The following is a 21539-nucleotide window of genomic DNA, read 5'->3' as shown; positions in this document are numbered from 1 at the left end:
GTGGAGGGCTTGTGGGTACAGGGTGCGGGCATGTGGCATTTGTGGGGTGTGAGGCAGCGCAGAGCTTGGGTGGGCAGGGTGTGGGTGTGAGGGAGGGTGTGGTGTGTGGGGACTCCCCCACACTTCCCCCATGGCACTCTGTCCCTGCCAACAGCAGCAGCAGCAGCAAGCAGCAGGGGCACTTGGGGTGTTCATGCCTGGTGCAGACTCTGGCCAGTGCTGCACATGGGGGTGAGGAGCGCAGCCTGCCCAGCCTGACTCTATTGCAGGGGGCTCCACGTGGCACATGTGCAGACCCCACACTTACGTACCACTAGAGGGAAGCTCCATGTACTGGAGCAAGCTGCCTTCCCCGCCCCTTGCCGCTCAGGTCCGGGGACTGCAGGGAAGCAGGGCCAGGACCTGCACAGCAGGGGGCAGGGAAGGCAGCCAGCTCCAGAGCATGGAGCTTCCCTCCAGTAGCGCACAAGTGAGGGGCTGCATGTGCACCAGGCAGATCACCATGCAATTGCCCCCATGTGTAGCATTGGACAAGGCCACATGCTGGGAAGCAGCGCCTGCGCTAGGCATGAGTATCCCAAGCACCCCTGCCTGCTGCTACTGTTGCTGCTGACACCACTGGCAGGGGCTGTGCACCATGGGAGGAGTGTGTGTTGGGTCCCCACACTTCCCATCCTCCTTCACTCCCACATCCTGCCCACCCAAGCTCTGAACTGCTGCCGCCCCCCTGGACACAGGCTTCGCGCTGCCGGCAGCCACACCCTCCATGCTTCTGCCCAGCTGCAGTTCCCCTTCCCTCACCCCTGCCCCCACCTCTGCTGCATCCCTGCCTGGTGTCTGGAGTGAGCAGGACACCAGGGAAGCCAAGCACATTCCCTGGGAGCACTGGCAGCAGCAGCAGCCTGGCTCAGAAGCTGTGTGCTGGTCAGGCTGGGGCCTTCACCCAGGAGGGTGGGAGGGAGGCACAATAGGGTGTGTTGGTGGGGGGGTGTATACGTGGGCACCTTGCTCCCACCCTTATGGGTGGATGGGCTAGGTGGGGTACAATTCATTGGTAGGTGCTGTGGGTCGGGTGAAAGTGCATGGCAGGCTGAATCTGGCCTCCAGGCCATGTTTTGCCCACCTCTGCTCTAGTGGCAAGTCACAGCTGTGCAGGCAAGGGGCAGGCAGAGCAGGTTTTTTGTCTTAATGTGTGACTGCTCCACTAAGCCAAACAACACTGCTGATTAACAGTTGTGAGGCTTTCAGTGTAAGGTGCAACAGGGCTCTAACAGTGTATCTCTTAAAGTCTGAGGCCATACATTGACTCTTTGGTAGCTGAGAAATTTCTCTTCTGTGGGACGTTTTGACTTTTGGAATAAAAAATTGATTCTGAAACAGAACTAAAAACTGAATTTTCAAAATTTTCCACATAAGGAAAATTCCTGACATAGTTGATTTGGGATTATCCAAACATTTCAGTAAGATAAAAACATCTAATGCTGGTAATCCCAAAACTTTGTAGTGACAAAACATTAAAGCATAAAAATACAAACAAAATTAAGAGGAAAGGCAGCAAAAAGGCACAGCAGCCCCCCTGGCTCTCCAGGGACCTAGCGGACCTACTGTGGCTAAAATGGAAAGCCTACAAAGGATGGAGGATGGGATTCACCTCCAAGGAGGATTACTCCGCGCTGGTCCGGTCCTGCAGGGAGCAAACCAGGAAAACCAAGGCTGCAACTGAACTCCAACTAGCTTCAGGCATCAAGGACAACAAAAAGTCCTTTTTCAGATATGTGGGGAGCCGGAGGAAAAGCAAGGGCAATGTTGGACCCCTGCTAAACCAGATGGGGCAACTGACAACTGACGCTCAGGAAAAAGCCAACCTATTAAATAGGTACTTTGCATCAGTCTTTCATCAGTCACACGGGATGCCCATGCCTGCTATGGGACAGGGAAATCTGGGTGAGGGGGATCCCCTACCCTCCATCAATGCTGACCTCGTGAAAGAACACCTTGAGAAGCTGGATACCTTCAAGTCAGCTGGCCCTGACAACCTGCACCCCAGGGTACTCAAGGAGCTGGCAAGCTTCATAGCCCAGCCCCTGGCACAGATCTTTGAAAACTCCTGGCACTCTGGTGTAGTGCCCGAAGACTGGAAGAAGGCCAATGTGGTGCCGATCTTCAAGAAAGGGAGGAGAGTGGATCCGGCTAACTACAGGCCCATTAGCCTGACTTCTATCCTGGGGAAGATCTTAGAAAAGTTTATTAAGGAGGCCATCCTTGAGGGACTGGCCCAGGCTAACATCCTAAGGGATAGCCAGCACGGGTTTGTTGCAGGTAGGTCTTGTTTGACCAATCTCATTTCCTTCTATGACCAGGTGACCTATCACCTGGACAAGGGAGAAGAGATTGATGTCATATATCTTGACTTCAAAAAAGCTTTTGATCTGGTATCCCATGATCACCTCTTGGCCAAACTGGCCGGTTGTGGCTTTGGCTCCACCACGATCCGCTGGCTGGGAAATTGGCTTCGTGGTCGGACCCAGAGGGTTGTGATTGATGGCAGTCACTCATTGTGGTGCCCTGTGACCAGTGGGGTCCCTCAAGGCTCTGTCCTGGGACCCATACTGTTCAACATATTCATTAACGATGTGGACATTGGAGTCAGGAGCGGACTGGCCAAGTTCGCCGATGACACCAAACTTTGGGGCAAAGCATCCACGCCAGAAGATAGGCGGGTGATCCAGGCTGACCTGGACAAGCTCAGCAAATGGGCAGACGAGAACCTCATGGTGTTTAACACCGAAAAATGCAAGGTTCTCCACCTTGGGAGGAAAAACCTGCAGCACCCTTATAGGCTCGGCAGTGCTACGTTGGTTAGCACTACAGAAGAAAAAGACTTGGGGGTCATCATTGACCACAAGATGAACATGAGCCTCCAATGCGATGCTGCGGCTAGTAAAGCGACCAAAATGCTGGCGTGCATCCATAGATGCTTCTCGAGCAAATCCCGGGACGTCATTCTCCCCTTGTACTCGGCCTTGGTGAGGCCGCAGCTGGAGTACTGCATCCAGTTTTGGGCTCCACAATTCAAAAAGGATGTGGAGAAGCTTGAGAGAGTCCAGAGGAGAGCCACGCGCATGATCAGAGGTCAGGAAAACAGATCTTACGATGACAGGCTGAGAGCCATGGGACTCTTTAGCCTGGAAAAGCGCAGGCTCAGGGGTGATCTGATGGCCACCTATAAGTTTATCAGGGGTGACCACCAGGATCTGGGGGAACATCTGTTCACCAGAGCGCCCCAAGGGATGACGAGGTCGAACGGTCACAAACTCCTGCAAGACCGTTTCAGGCTGGACATAAGGAAGAATTTCTTTACTGTCCGAGCCCCCAAGGTCTGGAACAGTCTGCCAGCGGAGGTGGTTCAAGCACCTACATTGAACACCTTCAAGAGTAAATTGGATGCTTATCTTGCTGGGATCCTATGACCCCAGCTGACTTCCTGCCCTTTGGGCAGGGGGCTGGACTCGATGATCTCCCGAGGTCCCTTCCAGCCCTAATGTCTATGAAATCTATGAAAGATGATACAAGCAAAATGGATTTTAAATGACCAAAAACAAAACACTTTGACATTACTGAAACGAAATAAGAGGAGTGAAAAGATTCAAGTTTGATGTTTTCACATGTAAAAAATGTTGACATTCACATATTCCTTGTACATATATAGATTTTGATTCACTTTCCAATGGGAAAGCATTCCATCAAACTTTTAAAAATCAGAGCTACTTGGGGGTGGCAGGATTCCCTTAAAAGATCTTGATTCCATATAACTGTTGCATGAAAGACTCATAGAGGTTTCATTAAAATGAATCTTAAGTATCTGGGAACTGAAAAACCTAATACTGTCTATTTTAGCTATTTACTCTACATTCAGTAACTGTGTGTGTCAAGGTTACTAAAATGGAATGAAACCTATAACTTTTCATAAACCAAGGCTGTCAAGATTGAGCCACATGGCCTGCTTAAAGATATATGTAAAGATTTAAAAAAGGATGAGTATAAAAGCCAGTAAAATCCCCAAATCCAAATGTCCCAACTTTATGGGAAGTCACTATCCAGTAGGACCCTTTAATCTCCATCACAGGCTCATGAAGAAGGCAACAATCCTGCTATGTCATCCTATATTATTTTCCTGTTCCCACCAATACCAATGTGCATTTTTCAAAAGGCAGTGTTTTTAGGATACTAGCATTCTGGCCAAATTTAAATTTTGTTATTTATACTTAACGCATTCAAATTTCCCGTGCAATTCTGCTTTGATGTGGTGTTTTTATGTCCTGCCTGAACTGCTGTTGTTGTGTTGTGCAGTACTGAAGCTGTGATGTTTCCGTATCTCCCCACACTATGCACAGATTAAACCTTATGTGTACTTGGTATATTAGGTTATTAAACACTTTGACTTCTGTTTGGATGAAATGTGCTAGCTTACTGTCAGATAACTTTATCATCATCAAGCTAAGTTCTCTTTCAGAAAAAGTACAACCCCAGTGTTAAGAATACTGATAATTCTGAAGAGGGAAATTAAAAAAATTTGGATGTTCCTCTGCCTCATTTGGCTGTTATACCTATACTGAAACTACTTTGATTAAGAAAACAAACACAAAAATTAACCCAACAGACTTTACAAGTGATTTTAAAGTGTTTTAACAAATGTAGGTTTTGTTAATATAATTATATCCTGCCATGTGTGGAGAAATGTTTGGAATATTTAGTGACGGTGAACCCCCAAGACATCATGAGACATCCTTACCTTGCATTTAAAGGGTTTGACATCAGAGTGAACAATCATGTGTGCCTTGAGAGTCTGTTTCTGCACAAAGCTCTTGAAGCAAAGGTGACACTGATAGGCTCTGATATTGGTGTGGATCAGCACATGCCTCTTCATATTGGCCAGCAGGGTAAACTCCCGACCACAGATACCACATTTGTGCTCCTTTACACCCTGGAAAGAAATGAAGAATCAGAAAACTAACTAGTTATGACTTCTTCAGTTGTTTTACTTTCAGCACACTAAACAACCTATGCTAGGAAACCAATTACATAGATTCTTTTCTTTTTAATATTACTAGTTCCAGTAATAGATATGTGGATACTTTTTCCACCCAGGTAAATACAAATCTAAGGGAAGAAAAAAGTAACTCTACTGTGTAACCGGGGTTAAGAAATAATGAATTTCACTGCCATCAGTACATCTACTGAGCAGCTTCACTGATGGAAAAGCTCCACTATCCCACAGTTACAACTTAAATAAAAACCACGTGTTGGCCAAATGTGTGTATGTTAAGGATGATATAATGTAGCATATTGGGTCATGGTAACTAATGTTCTGAGCAATGCCTGTAGAAGTCTAGCACCGGTTGATTCAAGTGTCTAAAGGAATGAGCTCTATATAACAAGGAGTATGCCTGTATTTTGAAGGTAATATAGAAAAAAAACGTACAGAATTTCTGCAAGAAGCAGAAGAATCATGTAATTAAGCAACAGTATAATGGGAATTGGACATTTCATAGGTATTACTGACCATTTCTGGGTCATAAAATAAGGCACTAATCTCCAGAAAATGCCTGAATTTTTTTAATGTTATAGAACAAGGAGTAGGTCTGGAGTAAACTGAGGCATACACGCTTGTCTTGGATCCTGATCCCTTTCCATGTAGCCAATGGAACAACACTCCAATGGGCTTTTGACTGAACCGTAAATGAATTATTCAGTTGCAGATGGTATTTGCAAGGCATCTCAAGTGCCATCCATATCATCCAATCAGAATGCTGAAAGAAAAGGCAAGCCTCCTTTGACCTGGATATGGCCTAAGACCTAGATCAAAAGTATTTAGGTGTCTTCCACTAATTAAAAGACATGGAAGTTACATGCCTAACTACCTTAATTAATCTACCTTACCTCAGTAAGGCAGGTAGGGAAAAGTAATAAGCTGTAAGTGCCATCTAAGTCTATTGATCCAATTGACTATGCATATAAAGAGAGCTCACCTTAGCTTTTGCTTTCATGCCAATAGTTTTGTATCTACATTCAGATTAATTGTTTGTACACAATTAATTGTAAAGCTTTTACCTGTGGACACAAATGATAGTTTTAGATATTTAGCTCTGTGATTTGAGGCTACATTCTGGATCAGGTCCTGTTTGCCCAGTTCTCTTATTGATAAGCAATTACCCCAGGACAACAGGATAATAGTGCAGTACTGGCTATTCTGAGTCTGCCAAGCAATAACATGTTTTATTGACTTATTCATAGATGCACCCCAGTACATATAAACTAAATACCCAGTTAAGTTAAGCAGAGGACTAAGTTATATTTTTCAATAGAAAAAAATCTGTGGAATGTTAACTGATAAAGGAGCATTATACAAAACTAAGATTTTAAATAGAGGGTTGGGCTGGAGATAAAAACAAGCTGAAATAGAGGGTATAATTTTATTTTTGGCCAGCAATGCAAATGGCTTGACTGAACTCTCAGGTTATTGTAAGACTTTCTGACATGGCCTTCCTTAAGATATGAGCTGGTTTCTCTTATTGCCGATACTACAGCTTGCTTTTTTAAACACATCCATACGCAGAACTATTCTAAGGGCCTATAACTTACTTATGTTCTTGTGAGAATTTATGCGCCCAGGGCTGGTGTTGGCCTTCAGAGCAGAGGTAGATATAACCTTTCGGGACTTACCTTATGGGTCAAAGAGTGTTGTTTAAGATGGTGGGGCTGCACAAACTCCATGCCACATTCTGTACAGATGTATGGACGGATGTCTTTGTGCTTCATCATGTGATTTTGCAGCTGGCTTGGATATTGAAAAGTTTTATCACATTCTGTGCAATTGTACTGGATAGGACCACGATGGGTTGTTAAATGTCTCTTCAGCTGAGCAAGAGTTGGAAAGTCTAGACCACACTCCACACAAATATTCTCTCTGCCGCTCTCATGCTTGGATTCATGTGCTTTCAGCTCACTTGGGTAGGCAAAACCTCTGCCACATATTCTACAGTTGTAGGGTTTGATGTCACTATGTTGCATCATATGTCTTTTAAGATGACTGGTTTGGGTGAAAGCTTTGTGACACACCTGACATTTATGGGGTCTAGTGCCCTGATGTGTTAACATATGTGTGTGCAAGTGACTCAGTTGCTTGAAAAGCTTGCCACACCGAGAGCAAGCATGAGGTTTGATACCACTGTGTCCCAAAATATGGGTGACAAGATTATACTTGGATGTGTAGGACTTCTCACACATTGGGCACTGCCAGCGTTTCTGTTCACCTCCAACATCCACATAATAGCTGTCATCAATTTGGAGATTGACATCTACTCTTTCCACCTTTTGTTTGTTTTCACCATTTTCCCTCACTTCAGTCCTCCTGAACGATGGTTCTGGTGGACCTTTCATTTGGAAGGGATTCCTGATACGAAAATTTGAGGGGACAATAAAAGGAAACATCAGGCCAGGATGAACTTTTGGATAATAAGAGTAAGGAGACTGCACAAAAGCAGGTGTGTTAGGCCACATCATACTAGGCTTTACTGATTCTTGTTTAATGGGCTTTGCTGCAAAGTGCTCCAGGGTCCTGTAGAACTGAAAGCCCAGGTTACACAAGTCTATCATTTGGGAGCTGTACTTGGGCTGTGGGGATTGTTGAAGCATCAAAGGAAGACTGGGAGAGCCTACATTGTTGTTTTCAGATCTGTGTGATGGTGAGGCGGGATCTTCTGGAGTGATAGTAGGAGGCATTTTTGTGGGCATGCTTTTGCGTTTTCGGGACCCTCCTTCCAAGGATCCATGGAAGGTTTCTATATCCCCTAGGGAAGGACCATACTGAAACTGTTCAAGTTGTGGTTCAAACTCTTCATTGAGTGGTACAGTTCTGTGGGGCTTTTCGACAGGTCCTAGTGGCTGCAGGCAGCGTGACAAGGGAGATGCCTGTGTATTGTCCACATTGTTCTCATTCTTCATCATATTTAATTCCTTCTGCATTTTCTGCCTGCCTCAAAAGCAAACAAAAAATCCTTTTTAAATCTTCCCTCATTCTCCTAAGACATATAGCGTGTTACTTAATCCATATCTAAAAAAGATTAAGCACTCATACAGTAGTCTCAGGACCATATAAGAATACCAGTTTTTTTCTGCTATTCAAAGTTTATTAGTGGAGACAGACCAAAGCTGCTTGTTCTTCTTTAGAATTAGTAGTTTAAGTTAAGTTTGGTTCATGCATTGACTTTAGGATATATTCAAGCACATAGTAAATTTTATATTGTTTAGCAGATTAATTTATCTTCTAACATATCTACTTTATTTAATTCAGCCACCCCATCTGCGGGCTAGTTCCTGTTCTTGACTGTGCATGCCCTGGTTCTGCCTTGAAAATATCCAACAATTAAACAAGTACATTTGTTATGGTTGTCACATGAAAATTGAAAGCCAAAAAACTTCAAGTTTGAACTTTTTTGTATTGCTGCTGCTGCTCCAGAGGGAAACAATGGCAAAATAAGTTCAGGATACTGTGTACCATCACTGCATTTCCTGACTTCTGTCACTCTGTAAGTAATATGGACATAAAACAATGAGTGTTTGTGGGGTTTTTTCTTCCTCTTTTCTTTAAGAAAAGAGGCTAAACCATTGACTAGGATTCAGATTGTCAGCAATATTTAGTTACCCCAAACCTAGTCAAGTAAACATGGCAATGTTTGAACAAAGAGGGCATATTGAACTTTGAATAATATTGACTGCCCTTTGGCTTTCCAAAGCAGCTGAGATCCTGCGGCTGCCAGATCTGCACAATCCTGCACAAATTACAGGTACCACTAGTGCCAGTGGGAGCTTTTTCTGAAAAATGATAGGGTAGAAGCTGATGATCTCAGGATCTGGTGATTTTAAATTAGAGCACTGATTTTTACTTTGGCCCTCCAATGAACCATATATTTTTCGTATAACACCCAGAAAGTGATTAAGTCAGAGAACCAGACATCTTTCCCTTCTCCATCTGTGCATGTTGATAGCTATAAATATCCTTGTTCTTGGAAACACGGGTGGGGGGCAAAGAGACAGTGCTAAAGAAGCTCCTGTTTCTTTTTTAGGGAGCTCTGGATAAACCTACTAAAACAGATTTAAAAAAATATTTACATGACCTAGTTAGGATATGGAGACCAGAAAGCATCTTGAAGACCTTGTTTCAAATGGATGATTAAATCTTCAGAATATAGGAGTAATAATAGGAGGGGTTTTGGAGAGATCTCTGAGGCAGTATATGGGGAAAGGGTTAGGTAATGAAAGTTTCAGACAGTATTGTAAGGCAAAAATATTTAGGAAAATTGTTCACCCGTAGTTCGTTGGTGAATGAACGGGAATGCCGCAGTGCATGAGAAATGTAATTGGAAGAGCAAGGCCTGGGTTCTCGAAAATTATAGTTATACATATAATTGTGTATCTGTAACCTTTCTCTGAACATTGTGAGCCTACCTCTTCAAGGCCTTGTTTAGCCATTTACACATGTTCAAAATAAGTATAACATGTATTGAATATTGAGGTAACTTTGTGGCCATGATGGCCCAGGAGATATGCAAGAGGCAAGAAGTCTTGTGGGTGTTATCTTTTATTGGACCAGCTGTACATTTGGTGAGCAAGCTTTCAAGTATCACAGTACCTCCGGCTTCTACTCTAAGGCACCAGAGAATTGTGCCTCACATGTTTACTCTTGACACCCTAAGTAGTGCTGAAGTTGGGGGTCCTTGCTCTACTCTTTGCTGCTTTCTTCTTTCAGATCCCATTTCTTTAACTTTTACCTGGGTTTTTGAGCCATTTTGAGACTGAAGTACAGTCATGAACCTATTTGAGACTGAAGTAGGCCATGAACCTATTTGAAAGAGTATCCTTGAGACAATAGGAAAATTGCTGATGAGGAATTATTTTATTGCTCAAAAAAGAACTAGTCTTGCAAAAAAGCAGATATCATGGTACTGTATTCAACAGTGCATTCTACAGTTGTTGGATTGAGCATATCTGGGAATGTGGGAGTTGAATTATTCAAGGGCCAGCAAAACCACAAAGGTGCTGTGCAGTCAGACTGAAGTGAATAAAGAATCTGAGAAAGAAGGGAGACCCGCTCCCCTGAGAGAAAATGTATCAAGAAATTATATTTTTGGTGCAAGCCAGCAGCACTCTGAATCATCTCATTCTGTCAGGCCTCACATAGGAGTGGAATAGGACAAAGGATCAAATCTGAGGTGTACTTGTGCTCCCCTGCAAGTCAACTTTAATGGGAGCAGGATATTTGCCTTGGTCAATTAATTCCATAAAGCCAGGTCTCCTGCTTAAAGGATGGCAAAATATAGACGAGACTTAGTGACAACAGATAGAATGAATGTTCTGTTCTGCTTTAAGTAATGGTAGGAGAGGACATCATACTAAATTAATATAATTACACCTTACTTTAGCCTGTTTGACTCTGGAGTAGCACGACCTTCTTTATCAGTTAACAACATGAAGCGAAGAACTTCTCTCTCTCACGTAATTCATAGGTGCCTATCACCTTAATACCTAAGCACTACCAATTTCTTTTTTTTTTTTCTGCACTTATTTATTTGTAGTGAGCACAATAGTAATAGAGATATTAAACAAAGTTCACTTCTTAAAATCTGGATAAATACCTAAAAGCACAAATGTTAATTTGGATCATTGAAGCCCCTTTAGCCTATAAACTTAATCTGGCAGTCTCACTAAGACAGAACTCCTTAGCTATCTCATCACCTGAGCATTGAAAACAACATATGCAAACTTTTCAGAGTTCCTAAAAGTGTTTGTTTTCACCTGGAGTCTAGAAAAAAGTAGATTGTTTCAAGTGTTTCTTATTTTCCCAAGATTCATCAAGCCACCCCTTATCTAATACAAAGTACTATTTCCATAAATCCCTCTTTCTATAAAACGATATATTGAATAGGTCAGATTAATAAAAATAGAACTACTAAAAAAACTCTCCATCTCTACATTGAGTTCAGAAAGTTGCTATGATTTTTTCATAGCGATAGACAATGCTCCTATCATACCATAGAGATAAGGGCTCAGTCCTCGGGCCCGCACTGTTCAACTTCTTCATCAGTGACTTGGATTGGGGGTAAAAAGCACCCTGTTCAAATTCGCAGATGACATTAAGATGTGGGGGGATGTGAGCACACTAGAAGGGAGGAATAGGCTGCAATCAGACCTAGACAAGTTACAGGGGTGGGCAGATGAGAATAGGATGGGATTCAACACTGACAAGTGCAAGGTGCTGCACCTGGGGAGAAAGAACCAGCACCATACCTACAGGCTGGGGAACTCCCTTCTTGTCAGTGCAGAGGCAGAAAAGGATCTTGGAGTCATCATTGCTGCCGAGATGAACATGGGCTTACAGTGTGGGGATGCAGTCAGGAAGGCCAACCATACCTTGTCATGCATCCACAGATGCATCTCGAGCAGGTCCAAGGAGGTGATCCTCCCCCTCTATGCAGCACTGGTCAGGCCACAGCTGGAGTACTGCGTCCAGTTCTGGGCGCTGCACTTCAAGAGGGATGTGGACAACATGGAGAGGGTCCAGAGGAGGGTCACCCGCAGGATCAGGGGACAGCAGGGCAAACCCTATGAGGAGAGGCTAAGGGACCTGAATCTCTTCAGCCTCCACAAGAGAAGGCTGAGGGGGGATCTAGTGGCCTGTTACAAACTAGTCAGAGGGGACCAGCAGGCATTTCATAGATTTCATAGACATCAGGGCTGGAAGGGACCTCGGGAGATCATCGAGTCCAGCCCCCTGCCCAAAGGGCAGGAAGTCACCTGGCGTCATAGGATCCCAGCAAGATAAGCATCCAATTTACTCTTGAAGGTGTTCAATGTAGGCGCTTGAACCACCTCCGCTGGCAGACTGTTCCAGACCTTGGGGGCTCGGACAGTAAAGAAATTCTTCCTTATGTCCAGCCTGAAACGGTCTTGCAGGAGTTTGTGACCGTTCGACCTCGTCATCCCTTGGGGCGCTCTGGTGAACAAACGTTCCCCCAGATCCTGGTAAGCACCCCTGGTAAACTTGTAGGTGGCCATCAGATCACCCCTGAGCCTGCGCTTTTCCAGGCTAAAGAGTCCCATGGCTCTCAGCTTGTCATCGTAAGATCTGTTTTCCTGATCTCTGATCATGCGCGTGGCTCTCCTCTGGACTCTCTCAAGCTTCTCCACATCCTTTTTGAATTGTGGAGCCCAAAACTGGATGCAGTACTCCAGCTGCGGCCTCACCAAGGCCGAGTACAAGGGGAGAATGACATCCCAGGATTTGCTCAAGAAGCATCTATGGATGCACGCCAGCATTTTGGTCGCTTGCGGGAGTCCCTGTTCCCCCGAGCACTGCCAGGAGTGACTAGAAATAATGGTCACAAGCTGGCAGAGGGTAGATTTAGACTAGACATCAGGAGGCGCTACTTCACTGTCATTTGACCCCAGTAATTTTTCCTGCCATGGCAGAGGGTCGGACTTGATGATCTGCTCAGGTCCCTTCTGACCCTACCATCTATGAAACTATGAAACTATAAGGGGAGCATCCTCTGACATGGGAAGCCTATGCTAGTTTTATGTGAGATCTATGCTTAGGTCCTATGTCTGGAAATGAACAAGAAATGGAGTTGAGTTTAGAAATAGAAGGGGACAAGTTTGGGTTTAACTCAGCTACAGTAGGAATGGTGTGCTTTAACAATCATACATGAGCCTGAAAACATAGCTGAATGTAGCATGTACTAGTGCCTTCCCACTTTCCACGTGGACTTTGAAAGACCGATGCTTTATTTGCAAGGGAAGAATCGTCTCTAAGAGTTGTTCTTTTACTACTTTATTGTTGTTTTTGTGTATGTTATACTAAAGACACATTAAGAAATAAAATACAGCTGCACTCCTTCATGGATTGAAGGACACTGAGTAGCTGGAAAGCTTCACAAATCTTTCTGAACAAGCATCTGCTTTTTATAGCAGACATTTGTAAGTAATAATTTCATTGGCCTGTTTCTCATTGCTTCAGTAGGTTTAATGGCTTCTTTTTTTACATAATTCAGCTTTAAGGTTTGTTTTATTTTTAAATGTGTTCAGTCATAAAATTTTGGGGTCAAATGCTGAAGTTCTTGCTCAGTTTTTATTTTTTCTTTCTTTATGCAAAACTCCATTGACTGATAGCGATTAACTTTAGTAAGGCTCACTAAGTCATTCAAAGCTAATCTAGCTTTGTTACCTACAAAATATTGTCAAGTATTTCACTCAGTATAATTTAAATTGGTGAAAGTGCCATGTACATTTATGCATATGTGCATTTTGCATTGCATTTAGCTAAACAAATTTTAATTGGTTTTGCAGCTCAATTTTCATTCAGCTCTCTGCACCAACATTTCTGCTCTCTCATCACACTTCCCTCTACTTCTTTGCTCTGGCAAAAATACCAACCTCAATATCTCTTTTGTTTCCTCCTTCCACTGTTATCTGTGTGCTTCCTCCTACATGTGAGTGACATACCACTCTTGGTATGGGTCCCCTCATTCCTGCTTCTTCTATGGGGGATCCTAGTTGAAAACTAATAGTAATTTTTTCCCCCTGTTATTCCAACGTGTCTTGTATGTCTAATTGGTTCTATGGCCTGTGTTATGCAGGAGATCAAACTATATCCAGAGAAGACTGGTATGATAATCTAAAGCCTGTGATCCATTTGTTTGTCATCTATTTTGCAAGCTCCTTAGGACAGGTATAGTCTTGATACCTCTTACATAAGGTAAAATACATCTTCACAGTTTAACAAGTAGAAATAATATCAGGACTAGACATTTCTCACTCCACTGTTACTCACTATCTGGCTATTTTCAAAGCATGGGAAAGTTATAAGGCTTAGTACTGTTAGGTGTGCAAGCATGATTCACAAGATAAAACCAGAGCTTTCATATCAGAAACCATAGTATTAAGAGCATTCTGACTGTCATGGTCTTTCTGAGTTCTTTGCAACAGAAGAATTGCTGTATTATTTGTCTGCAGTCAAAAGGGTCAAAACAAGCAGCTGGTATTTTCTGAGGGGTGCCTCAAGTATATGAAGAGATGTTTCAGGTACAAAAGGGTTGAGAACCATTGGTATAGACATACCCCTTGGCATCAGTATGTCCCAAAGATACCTCCAAGCATGCTCCACACACCTTGCTCCCACTCACTGCTCCCACTCCCGTGGTTGTGCATCACAGCTGCTCTTGAGACCTCAGTCTCCAATGTACTTAGGGGTGGTGACTGAGGATGATCCTGGAGCACCGTCACTAGTTTATTTGGTGAGGCTTTAGTGAGCATTAGTGGGAGCGGGTAGATGAGGCATGCTCAGGGCTCCCTTGCATAGGAAGGAAACTAAGGTGTACTTTCCAACTAGGATTCCCGTACAGAATAGCCACACATTCAAACACATGAAGAGAAGTATGGGCTGTGCTAGGCTTATAGCTACTTCATCCCTAAAACTTTGATGCTATATTCTTTTGGATTGAGTCTAGAAGACATGCTTTTAAATTGTAATATTAATAACGCTTTTTCCTACATGCAGGACCAGAGTTTAGAGAAACTGTATTTTCAAGATGAGGGTAAATTCAAAAAACTTCTTAAAACCAATGGCTGCAAAGATTCATTAGGGGATCCTGAAAAAGGAGGGGCAGAACTGAGAAATGGACACTCATTAAAACTTTTTTTCTCTTCCAATACTAATTTTCTTTTTGAGCCCTTGCTTTCTCTCTCCTTCCCTTACAGCTGCCTTCCAGACACACTTTTGCATAAGCGGACCTTGTCTAAGAAGTCAGTAGGATTTGAGCACCAGTTTTGAAGTGTCTTGTGGAATATGCTTTCATAAATTAGGTTAGTGTTTTCCTAAATAAGTATATTTACGATAAGAGATTGGCGATGGTTTATTTGTGTTTCCTTTTCACTAATTGTCATTACTGGTAGTGTTGGAATTGGAAATAAGAAAACATTGGTTGCAAACATGATTTGGAATTATCTGAAACCAGGATGTGGGTAAAGTCAGGTTTTTCTCCCTGCATGAACATGGTCCTGTGAAGAGGTTGGTTGTCTTTTCACTTCTCTCTGGGAAATTACCTTTATTTGCTGATTTTGGGTGCAGGATAAGACTTCTTCTTTCCAGCAAAAAGCATTTCTCATCAACATTTATGCTGTAAAGTGGAACTAATGATTTGGAAAGTATTTTTCATGCCTAATCCAAATCCTACTGAAGTCAATGGAAAGTCCTGCATGCTTTTCCGTATAATTTGTCACTGGGTTTCATATTCTATTGGTAACTTTTTTCCCTTCTAATTCACTAGAAACATGATTAATATTTCACACTTTTGGAATATTAATTGCATGTATGAAGAAAGAAGCAGCTGGAATTCTTGACATGTCATTTAATTAAATATTAACAACTTTTATAAGGCAGAAGATGAAAAAGTAGTGGCTGATGTTTTAGTACATACATAAACTTGAAAGATTAAAACATATTTTCTGAAGGCTTTAAACAGCTTAACGTGACAGTGAAGCAGCTATAATGGAAAGACATGGTTTTAGTTGTGTTTTCATGTGGCTAAACATTTGGGGATTTGGGGATAATACTGTATTCCTTGTTTCACTGGATCTGTTTTGAACACATACTTGCATCACTACATATTTGAGGCTTAAGTGCTGCAAAACATCTCAGGCTCCTGGGGGTTTCCACAGCAGCACAACTGTACTTGTACCAAAAACAGAGACTGGTTATCTCTTGGCAAGCTGCAGAGTATCTAGTTTTTGTTACTTGATCTAGTACCTGTTGTTGCCATAAGTATGCATTAGTCTTGTGTGAACCAGCAGTTATTCACTTTGGATTTGGCCAATTCAGAGGGACAGTGATTCAATTCAGTGATTCAAATGACTGTCCCGATTTGATTAGGCCGATTCAGAGATTCAGGCATAGACTATAATGGGGAATCACTGAAATACCTATAACTGTGTCATTTTATTGCAGATTCAGATAAAAAAAAGCACAGATGGTAGCTCCTTCTGAGGGCATGAAGCATGCCAAGTTTCAAGGAGATAGGTGCAGGGGTTTCTATGAAAGTGCACCTCAAGGTTCTGAAAGCAAATAAAAAAGCAAATAGGTATGGACAGTGAGGAGGGTGGCACTCACTCTGTCTGCACATGGACCTTGGGGAACCCCGGCAGTGGGAGGTTCACCTTCAGGTACTCCAGCTGCTCCACCAAACCAGGATCCAAGGAGGTGTGGTGGGGTGTCACTACATCCCCAGCAATGCTGAACACCCTCTCGCTTGGAACGCTGGTCAGTGGACAGGACAGGTGTTCCCAGGCAACTGTGGCCAAAGCTTGCCACGCCTGGCTGTGGGTTGCCCAATAGGCCAAGGAGTTGCAGTGCAGCAGCTCGACATGCTTGGCGAGATAGGCAGCCACTGAGGCCTCCCCGCTACCTGCCTGATGGTGGGATCTGGTGCCTCTGGACCTCAACATTGAAGCCATGCTGTTGGCCAACATTGGCAGCAGCTGTGGTGGAGGAGATTGACTCATGGTTGGAGTGCTGGCACGGGAAAGTGGATCCCCCTCTTGTATGTCACCTCTGCCCTTCTGCCTCCCTGACTCTGTTCATCAGCACCTCCGTCCAGTGACTGAGGGTTTCCTGCTGCAGATGCTCCCCTTTACCCTTGGGTCACACATGCTCACCAGCATGTGGACCGCAATGGATCCAGCCATTTTTTTGTACCCTCCTTCAGCTGCTTCACCAGTGCCTGCACCTCTAGTGAAAGTGGCTTGCCCAAGCTAGGAACATTGATCCCCTGGAACTGCTCCATTTCATTCTCAAGCTCCTTCACTGTGGGGATCACCTGGCTAAGGAGGGCATCACCAGCACTGGGGCTCACAGTGGCCTTGAGAAATGGTTTGGGGACCACCAAGATCTGGGAGATGGTATCCCACTCTGTTTTGTTAAGGGGGCCACTGATCCCAATCTCCCTGACTAAGGCCGTATCATGGATGGCTTTCTGTTGCTCAACCAGCCTTTCTAGCACCACGTATGTGGAGTTCTACCAAGTCTCCACATCCTGCATGATTTTCTGCCATGGGATGCTCTGCTCTACCTGTTTGTCCCACAGCATCTTGCCCACCTTAATGCTCCAGTGGAAGTAGCCTGCCACTTTCCTGCATTTTGAAATGAGCTGGCTAGTTGTGATGGTGCCCTCACTGGGAGCCCTGTCCCCCTTCAAGGTGTCCCTGACTATGAGGTGGAACTTGTGTGCAACACAGCAGATGCCAACAAAATAGGCATCATGGACTGCCTTGACCATATTTGCCCTGGTTGTTGGTGACCATGAACCTTAGGGTGAGCTTGCCCTGCCCAACGAGCCACCCCTGCACCATGTGGTTCATGGCCTCCATGAAGTCCCTTGCCATGCAGGACCCATCCATCACCTCCACTTGAAGGACAACCCACCAATGCCCTGACTGATTCCACCAGTGCCCTGTGGGGGAGAGGAAGGAATAATCTCTACCCCAGCTGCTGTAGACTTCCAAGGTGCAGTGCAAGGCTACCTGTGGACCTGCCTTCTACAGTTCCTCCCTCAAGTACTCCCTGCATGCCTCATACAGGGTGGGCACCGCCATCCTGCTAAAGCTGGTGCGTGCAGGCACTTGGTATGATGGGGCCATGAGCACCATGAGCCACCTGAACCCAGGACACTCAGCAAAGGAGAACAGCTGGCCATCCAGAGCAAGCATCTCCCCAATGCTCTGTGTGATCTCGCTCTCCTTTGGAACGCACGCCACCTCATGTCCGCCTCTCCCCCACTGGTCCAGGGTGGCCTGCCTCTACCTTGGGGGGGCAGAGGCTTTGGAGCAAGTGGGGGATTTCTCTTTGGGCATGCTCCCACTGGTGCCAGGCTGAGGAGGAGCAAGGGCAAGGGGGTGAAGCCTCCTAAGATACGGCAAGATTGCCGTGGTGGTGAAGTATTTCATGTCCTTGCCCCGGCTCATCTGCTTTCAGCAGTGCTGGCAGGTGGCATACCTGGGATCAGCTTCCACCTGAAAAGGATCCCACACTACACTACCCACCTGCTTTTGGGTTGAGGGTGGGGATCCTGCCTTATCCCCCTCCTCACCAGGCAGAGGCACCACAACAGGAGGAGCTTAGCCACCTGCCCCCATAACCTCCTCTGAAGTGCCTTCCAGAGAAGGAGACCTGCTTCTGGGGGAACTTTGAGGGTGTGGAGCACAAACTCCTTTGCTATGGCCCTCAGCTCCTCTGCTTCCAGATCCAGCTCCAGCTCTTCCTCTGGCACTGGAAGGCTCATGCTGGGAACTGAAATTGGGGTGGAGAATGTCATGCTGCTGCTGGTTAGTGGTGGTGGTGGTGGTGGTGGTGCAGGCACAGGCACTGCTACCACCTCCTTGCTCCCACTAGCAGCAGAAGACTCATCACCGCTAGGAAAAAGGATGCATCTCTGTTTGGGGCTGGGGGGGATGGAACTTGCAGCTCTCCCTCTGCCCCCTCTCCCTTCCCTGCCAGAAGACCTGGCATCTGCCTTTACAGCACACTTCATAATGTTTGGTGTGCTGCAAAATGTTTGTGTGTAGCACAACATATATTACACACACACACTCAAAAATATGTTGTTTCTACATCCCTCCCCCAGAGCACTGTGATTGGAAGGGAACTCAGAGAAAGATCACAGTCTCTGGCCAGCTACATATGCCAATATCAGAGCAGTCTTTCCCCACCCTTCAGCCTTTCCATACATGGAAGATCATCCCATCCCCCTCCCTCTTCTAAGTTTCTGTTTGCTGCAAGCCTTCTGAATCTCCGAATCTCTCCAAAATGATTTGGAGGCTTCCAATTTGATCCAAGCCTTTTAATGGGTCTTCTGATTCAATTTGGATTCAGAGATTCGGCTGCCAAATCAGGTTGAATCTCCTGTGAATTAAATTAGCTACCAAAGGTTCATACAGCCCTAGTATGCATGTGTACAAATTTCTGTTTTAACAACTTATTTCGCCACCTCCTCCCCATCCCTTACAGGAAAAAAAAATGTTTGGGAAATGGTCCACTTCCTAGCCTGGCTATAGTGGTCATCTGGTTTCTGAGTTATCTTGGGCATGCATATCTGTTTCCACATGCCTCACAGGCAGCTATTTGCTAAAAATTTTGCAGGGTTACACTTCTTTTTGTTGCTTTCTGTAGTAAGGAAAACTACAGAACCTGTCCTGTAAGATAAGTAAATGTGTCATTCTCTCCTCATAAGTTTTATATAATTTTTGCTAATAATTTAAAAAATGTTGAGTCAGATTCTGATGATGTTATTCACACTGATGTAAGTGCAGACTAACATCACAGCCTTCAGTATCAGACATCAGCCAGTCTACAGGCCAACTCTGGTGTCTTGACCTTGCCAAAATATGATGTTAAACCATTGAATCATGATGGTAACCAGGTGTAGTTTTTAAGCTAGCTGTGCAGTTTTTATATTTGCTATCTGCCTTTCACCTCCTACTTTCATGGTATGTTTCTCCTGTTCCATGCTGCTGTTTCTTTCCTGAACATTTGAATAATTTGGCCTGAATTCTATAGAACAGCTCTTTGTTCTTGTTATCATTTTTTCTGCCAGTGCAATTGAGTACAGGTTACTGAATACCAGTCTAATTAATCCATGTACATGGTGCTGTGGACGTCTTGCTAAAGGGGTCTGACTGTGTAATCTGTTTATTCCGTAGTAAAACTCCTAACATTCACCAGCTGTGCATGCAAGAGACTATAACCTGGCTGTGTCTCAATACTTGGATGTCCAGTTTTGGCTATTTCTTCCTTTTCTTTTTCTTTTTTCCTTATTTTCTTTTTTTCTTTCTGTACTTCCTCTTTGTGATTTTTCTCAGTTCTTCCCTCTATACTTCCTTCCCTTCTGTGATTTCTTCCCTCCCTTCTCCATTCTATCTGCAGAAATGGTGAGCAACAAAAATGGGTAATAATGATGATATTTCAATGGAGATTTGGCTCTGAAAACCCAGTGAAATTGAAAAACATGACATTTCTAATGAAAGCTTAGATTCTACAGTCTGAATCGCTTATGTGTGGTGTGTCATTAACTCAAGCAGGCTCAACAGAGTGGATGACACTTTAGACTTATATGAATAATTGTCTTTTCCTGCTGAAGAAGAAGCTTCTGTGTTTCTGTGGACTGAGTACTCCATGGAGATGTTTGTTGGGCCAACAGGAGCAGGTAGCTAGTTAGCATGTCTGTAGTAATACGTGTGGGAGAAAGAGTGAGAATAGGGTACTAAAACAAAGATATGGTTGTGATGAGACTGAGTACCATGACATGTAAACTTCAGGCACCCAGTTCAGAGGATGGGATTCAGAAAATCAAGTTGGTTGTATGCATTCCCTATGCAGTAAAGGGCAAGAATTAGATGCCTGTGACTGCATGTTTAGTGGATGGATGCCTAGTCAGGTTCTGAGATAGGGAAATTGCATATCTATCCCAAACTAGTCAGGTACCTGAGCCCTACAAAACTGGGCTTCACAGCCTGAAACTTGCTCCCCACTTAGGTGCCCAGGTCATATCTTTGGGTATGGGGGACTGAGTACTCTCTCCTTTTAAACAAGTGGTGAGTATGAACTTTATACAATAGCATAGTGGTTAGAGCACTTGCCACCTCAGTCTGAGGGAGTTCAAACCCACATCTTAATACACCCTAGGAGAGTGGTCTCACTGTGAGGCTAGAGGTGAGACTGGGCAGGGCAGGGGCAATAGTATAACAAAGCAGGGGTGACCTGGGCACCAGCCCCAGGCACTGAGGTGTGTATGGAGGGGGCATGTGCAAAAATAGCAGCTTTTGGTGCCCCTGGCACCAATCAGCAGACCCAGAATCTTGTGAAGAAGGTGCAGGTGCAGCAACTGGAGCTGCAGCGGGGAGTGGCACCCCCATTTACAGGTCTTCCCCACCATCCTTCCCCCCTGAAAGGGGAAGGCAGACCATGCCACAGGAGCAGTAGCAACTGGGGACTTCAGGTCCTTGAATCAGGTAAGAATCCCACCCTCCTCCCCAGTCTCAGTCCTTACTCATTTCCCCTCTGTCTCCTCTCCCCAGCCTGCTGCTGCCATTATTTCTTGCCCACCTAGGGTGGGAGTGGAGCTCCAGAGCCACTCCTGTCCTGCTCCAAGCAGGTTGTGCAAGGAGCCAGGCTCATGTGGGGACAGTGGTAGTGTGGGCAGCTTTTCCCTCACCGAGCTTGGTCCTGGGCTGCCAGGGGGAACCACACAAGAAGGAGGAGCCCACCTGCTGCTGCCACTGTTGCTATTCCCAGCTGAGTCCCAACTCCCTACACAGCTGGGTGGGGCAGGGCAGGGCAGGAGTGACTCTGGTCAGCTTGGGGCAGTGGCGGGTGGGGAAGGCAAGAATGGAAGAGGAGGGGACAGGAGGTGACATTAAGCACAAAGAGGAAGGGT

General features: G+C 44.8%; 1 protein-coding gene across 2 annotated transcripts in view; it reads right to left on the bottom strand.

The window, feature by feature from the left end:
• Window positions 1-21539, bottom strand: part of ZNF366 (zinc finger protein 366) — a 56566-nt gene that overhangs the window by 17620 nt on the left and 17407 nt on the right. The window contains exons 2-3 of one of the 2 annotated variants that reach the window (XM_090038129.1): window positions 6724-8032; window positions 4793-4984 (exon numbers count right to left, since the gene is read on the bottom strand). In XM_090038129.1, the coding sequence (XP_089894255.1) occupies window positions 4793-4984; window positions 6724-8025 (1494 nt within the window). In that variant the 5' untranslated portion in view covers window positions 8026-8032. Of the gene's footprint in view, window positions 1-4792; window positions 4985-6723; window positions 8037-21539 lie in introns of both variants that reach the window. The other variant, XM_090038128.1, reaches the window with a different exon arrangement.

Source organism: Crocodylus siamensis, chromosome 3 (genome assembly GCF_052110815.1).
Source record: "Crocodylus siamensis isolate JL-2025a chromosome 3, ASM5211081v1, whole genome shotgun sequence".
NCBI classification, from domain to species: domain Eukaryota; kingdom Metazoa; phylum Chordata; order Crocodylia; family Crocodylidae; genus Crocodylus; species Crocodylus siamensis.
The sequence above is the reverse complement of the archived record's forward strand: the minus strand, read 5'-3'. Positions and strand labels throughout refer to the sequence as shown.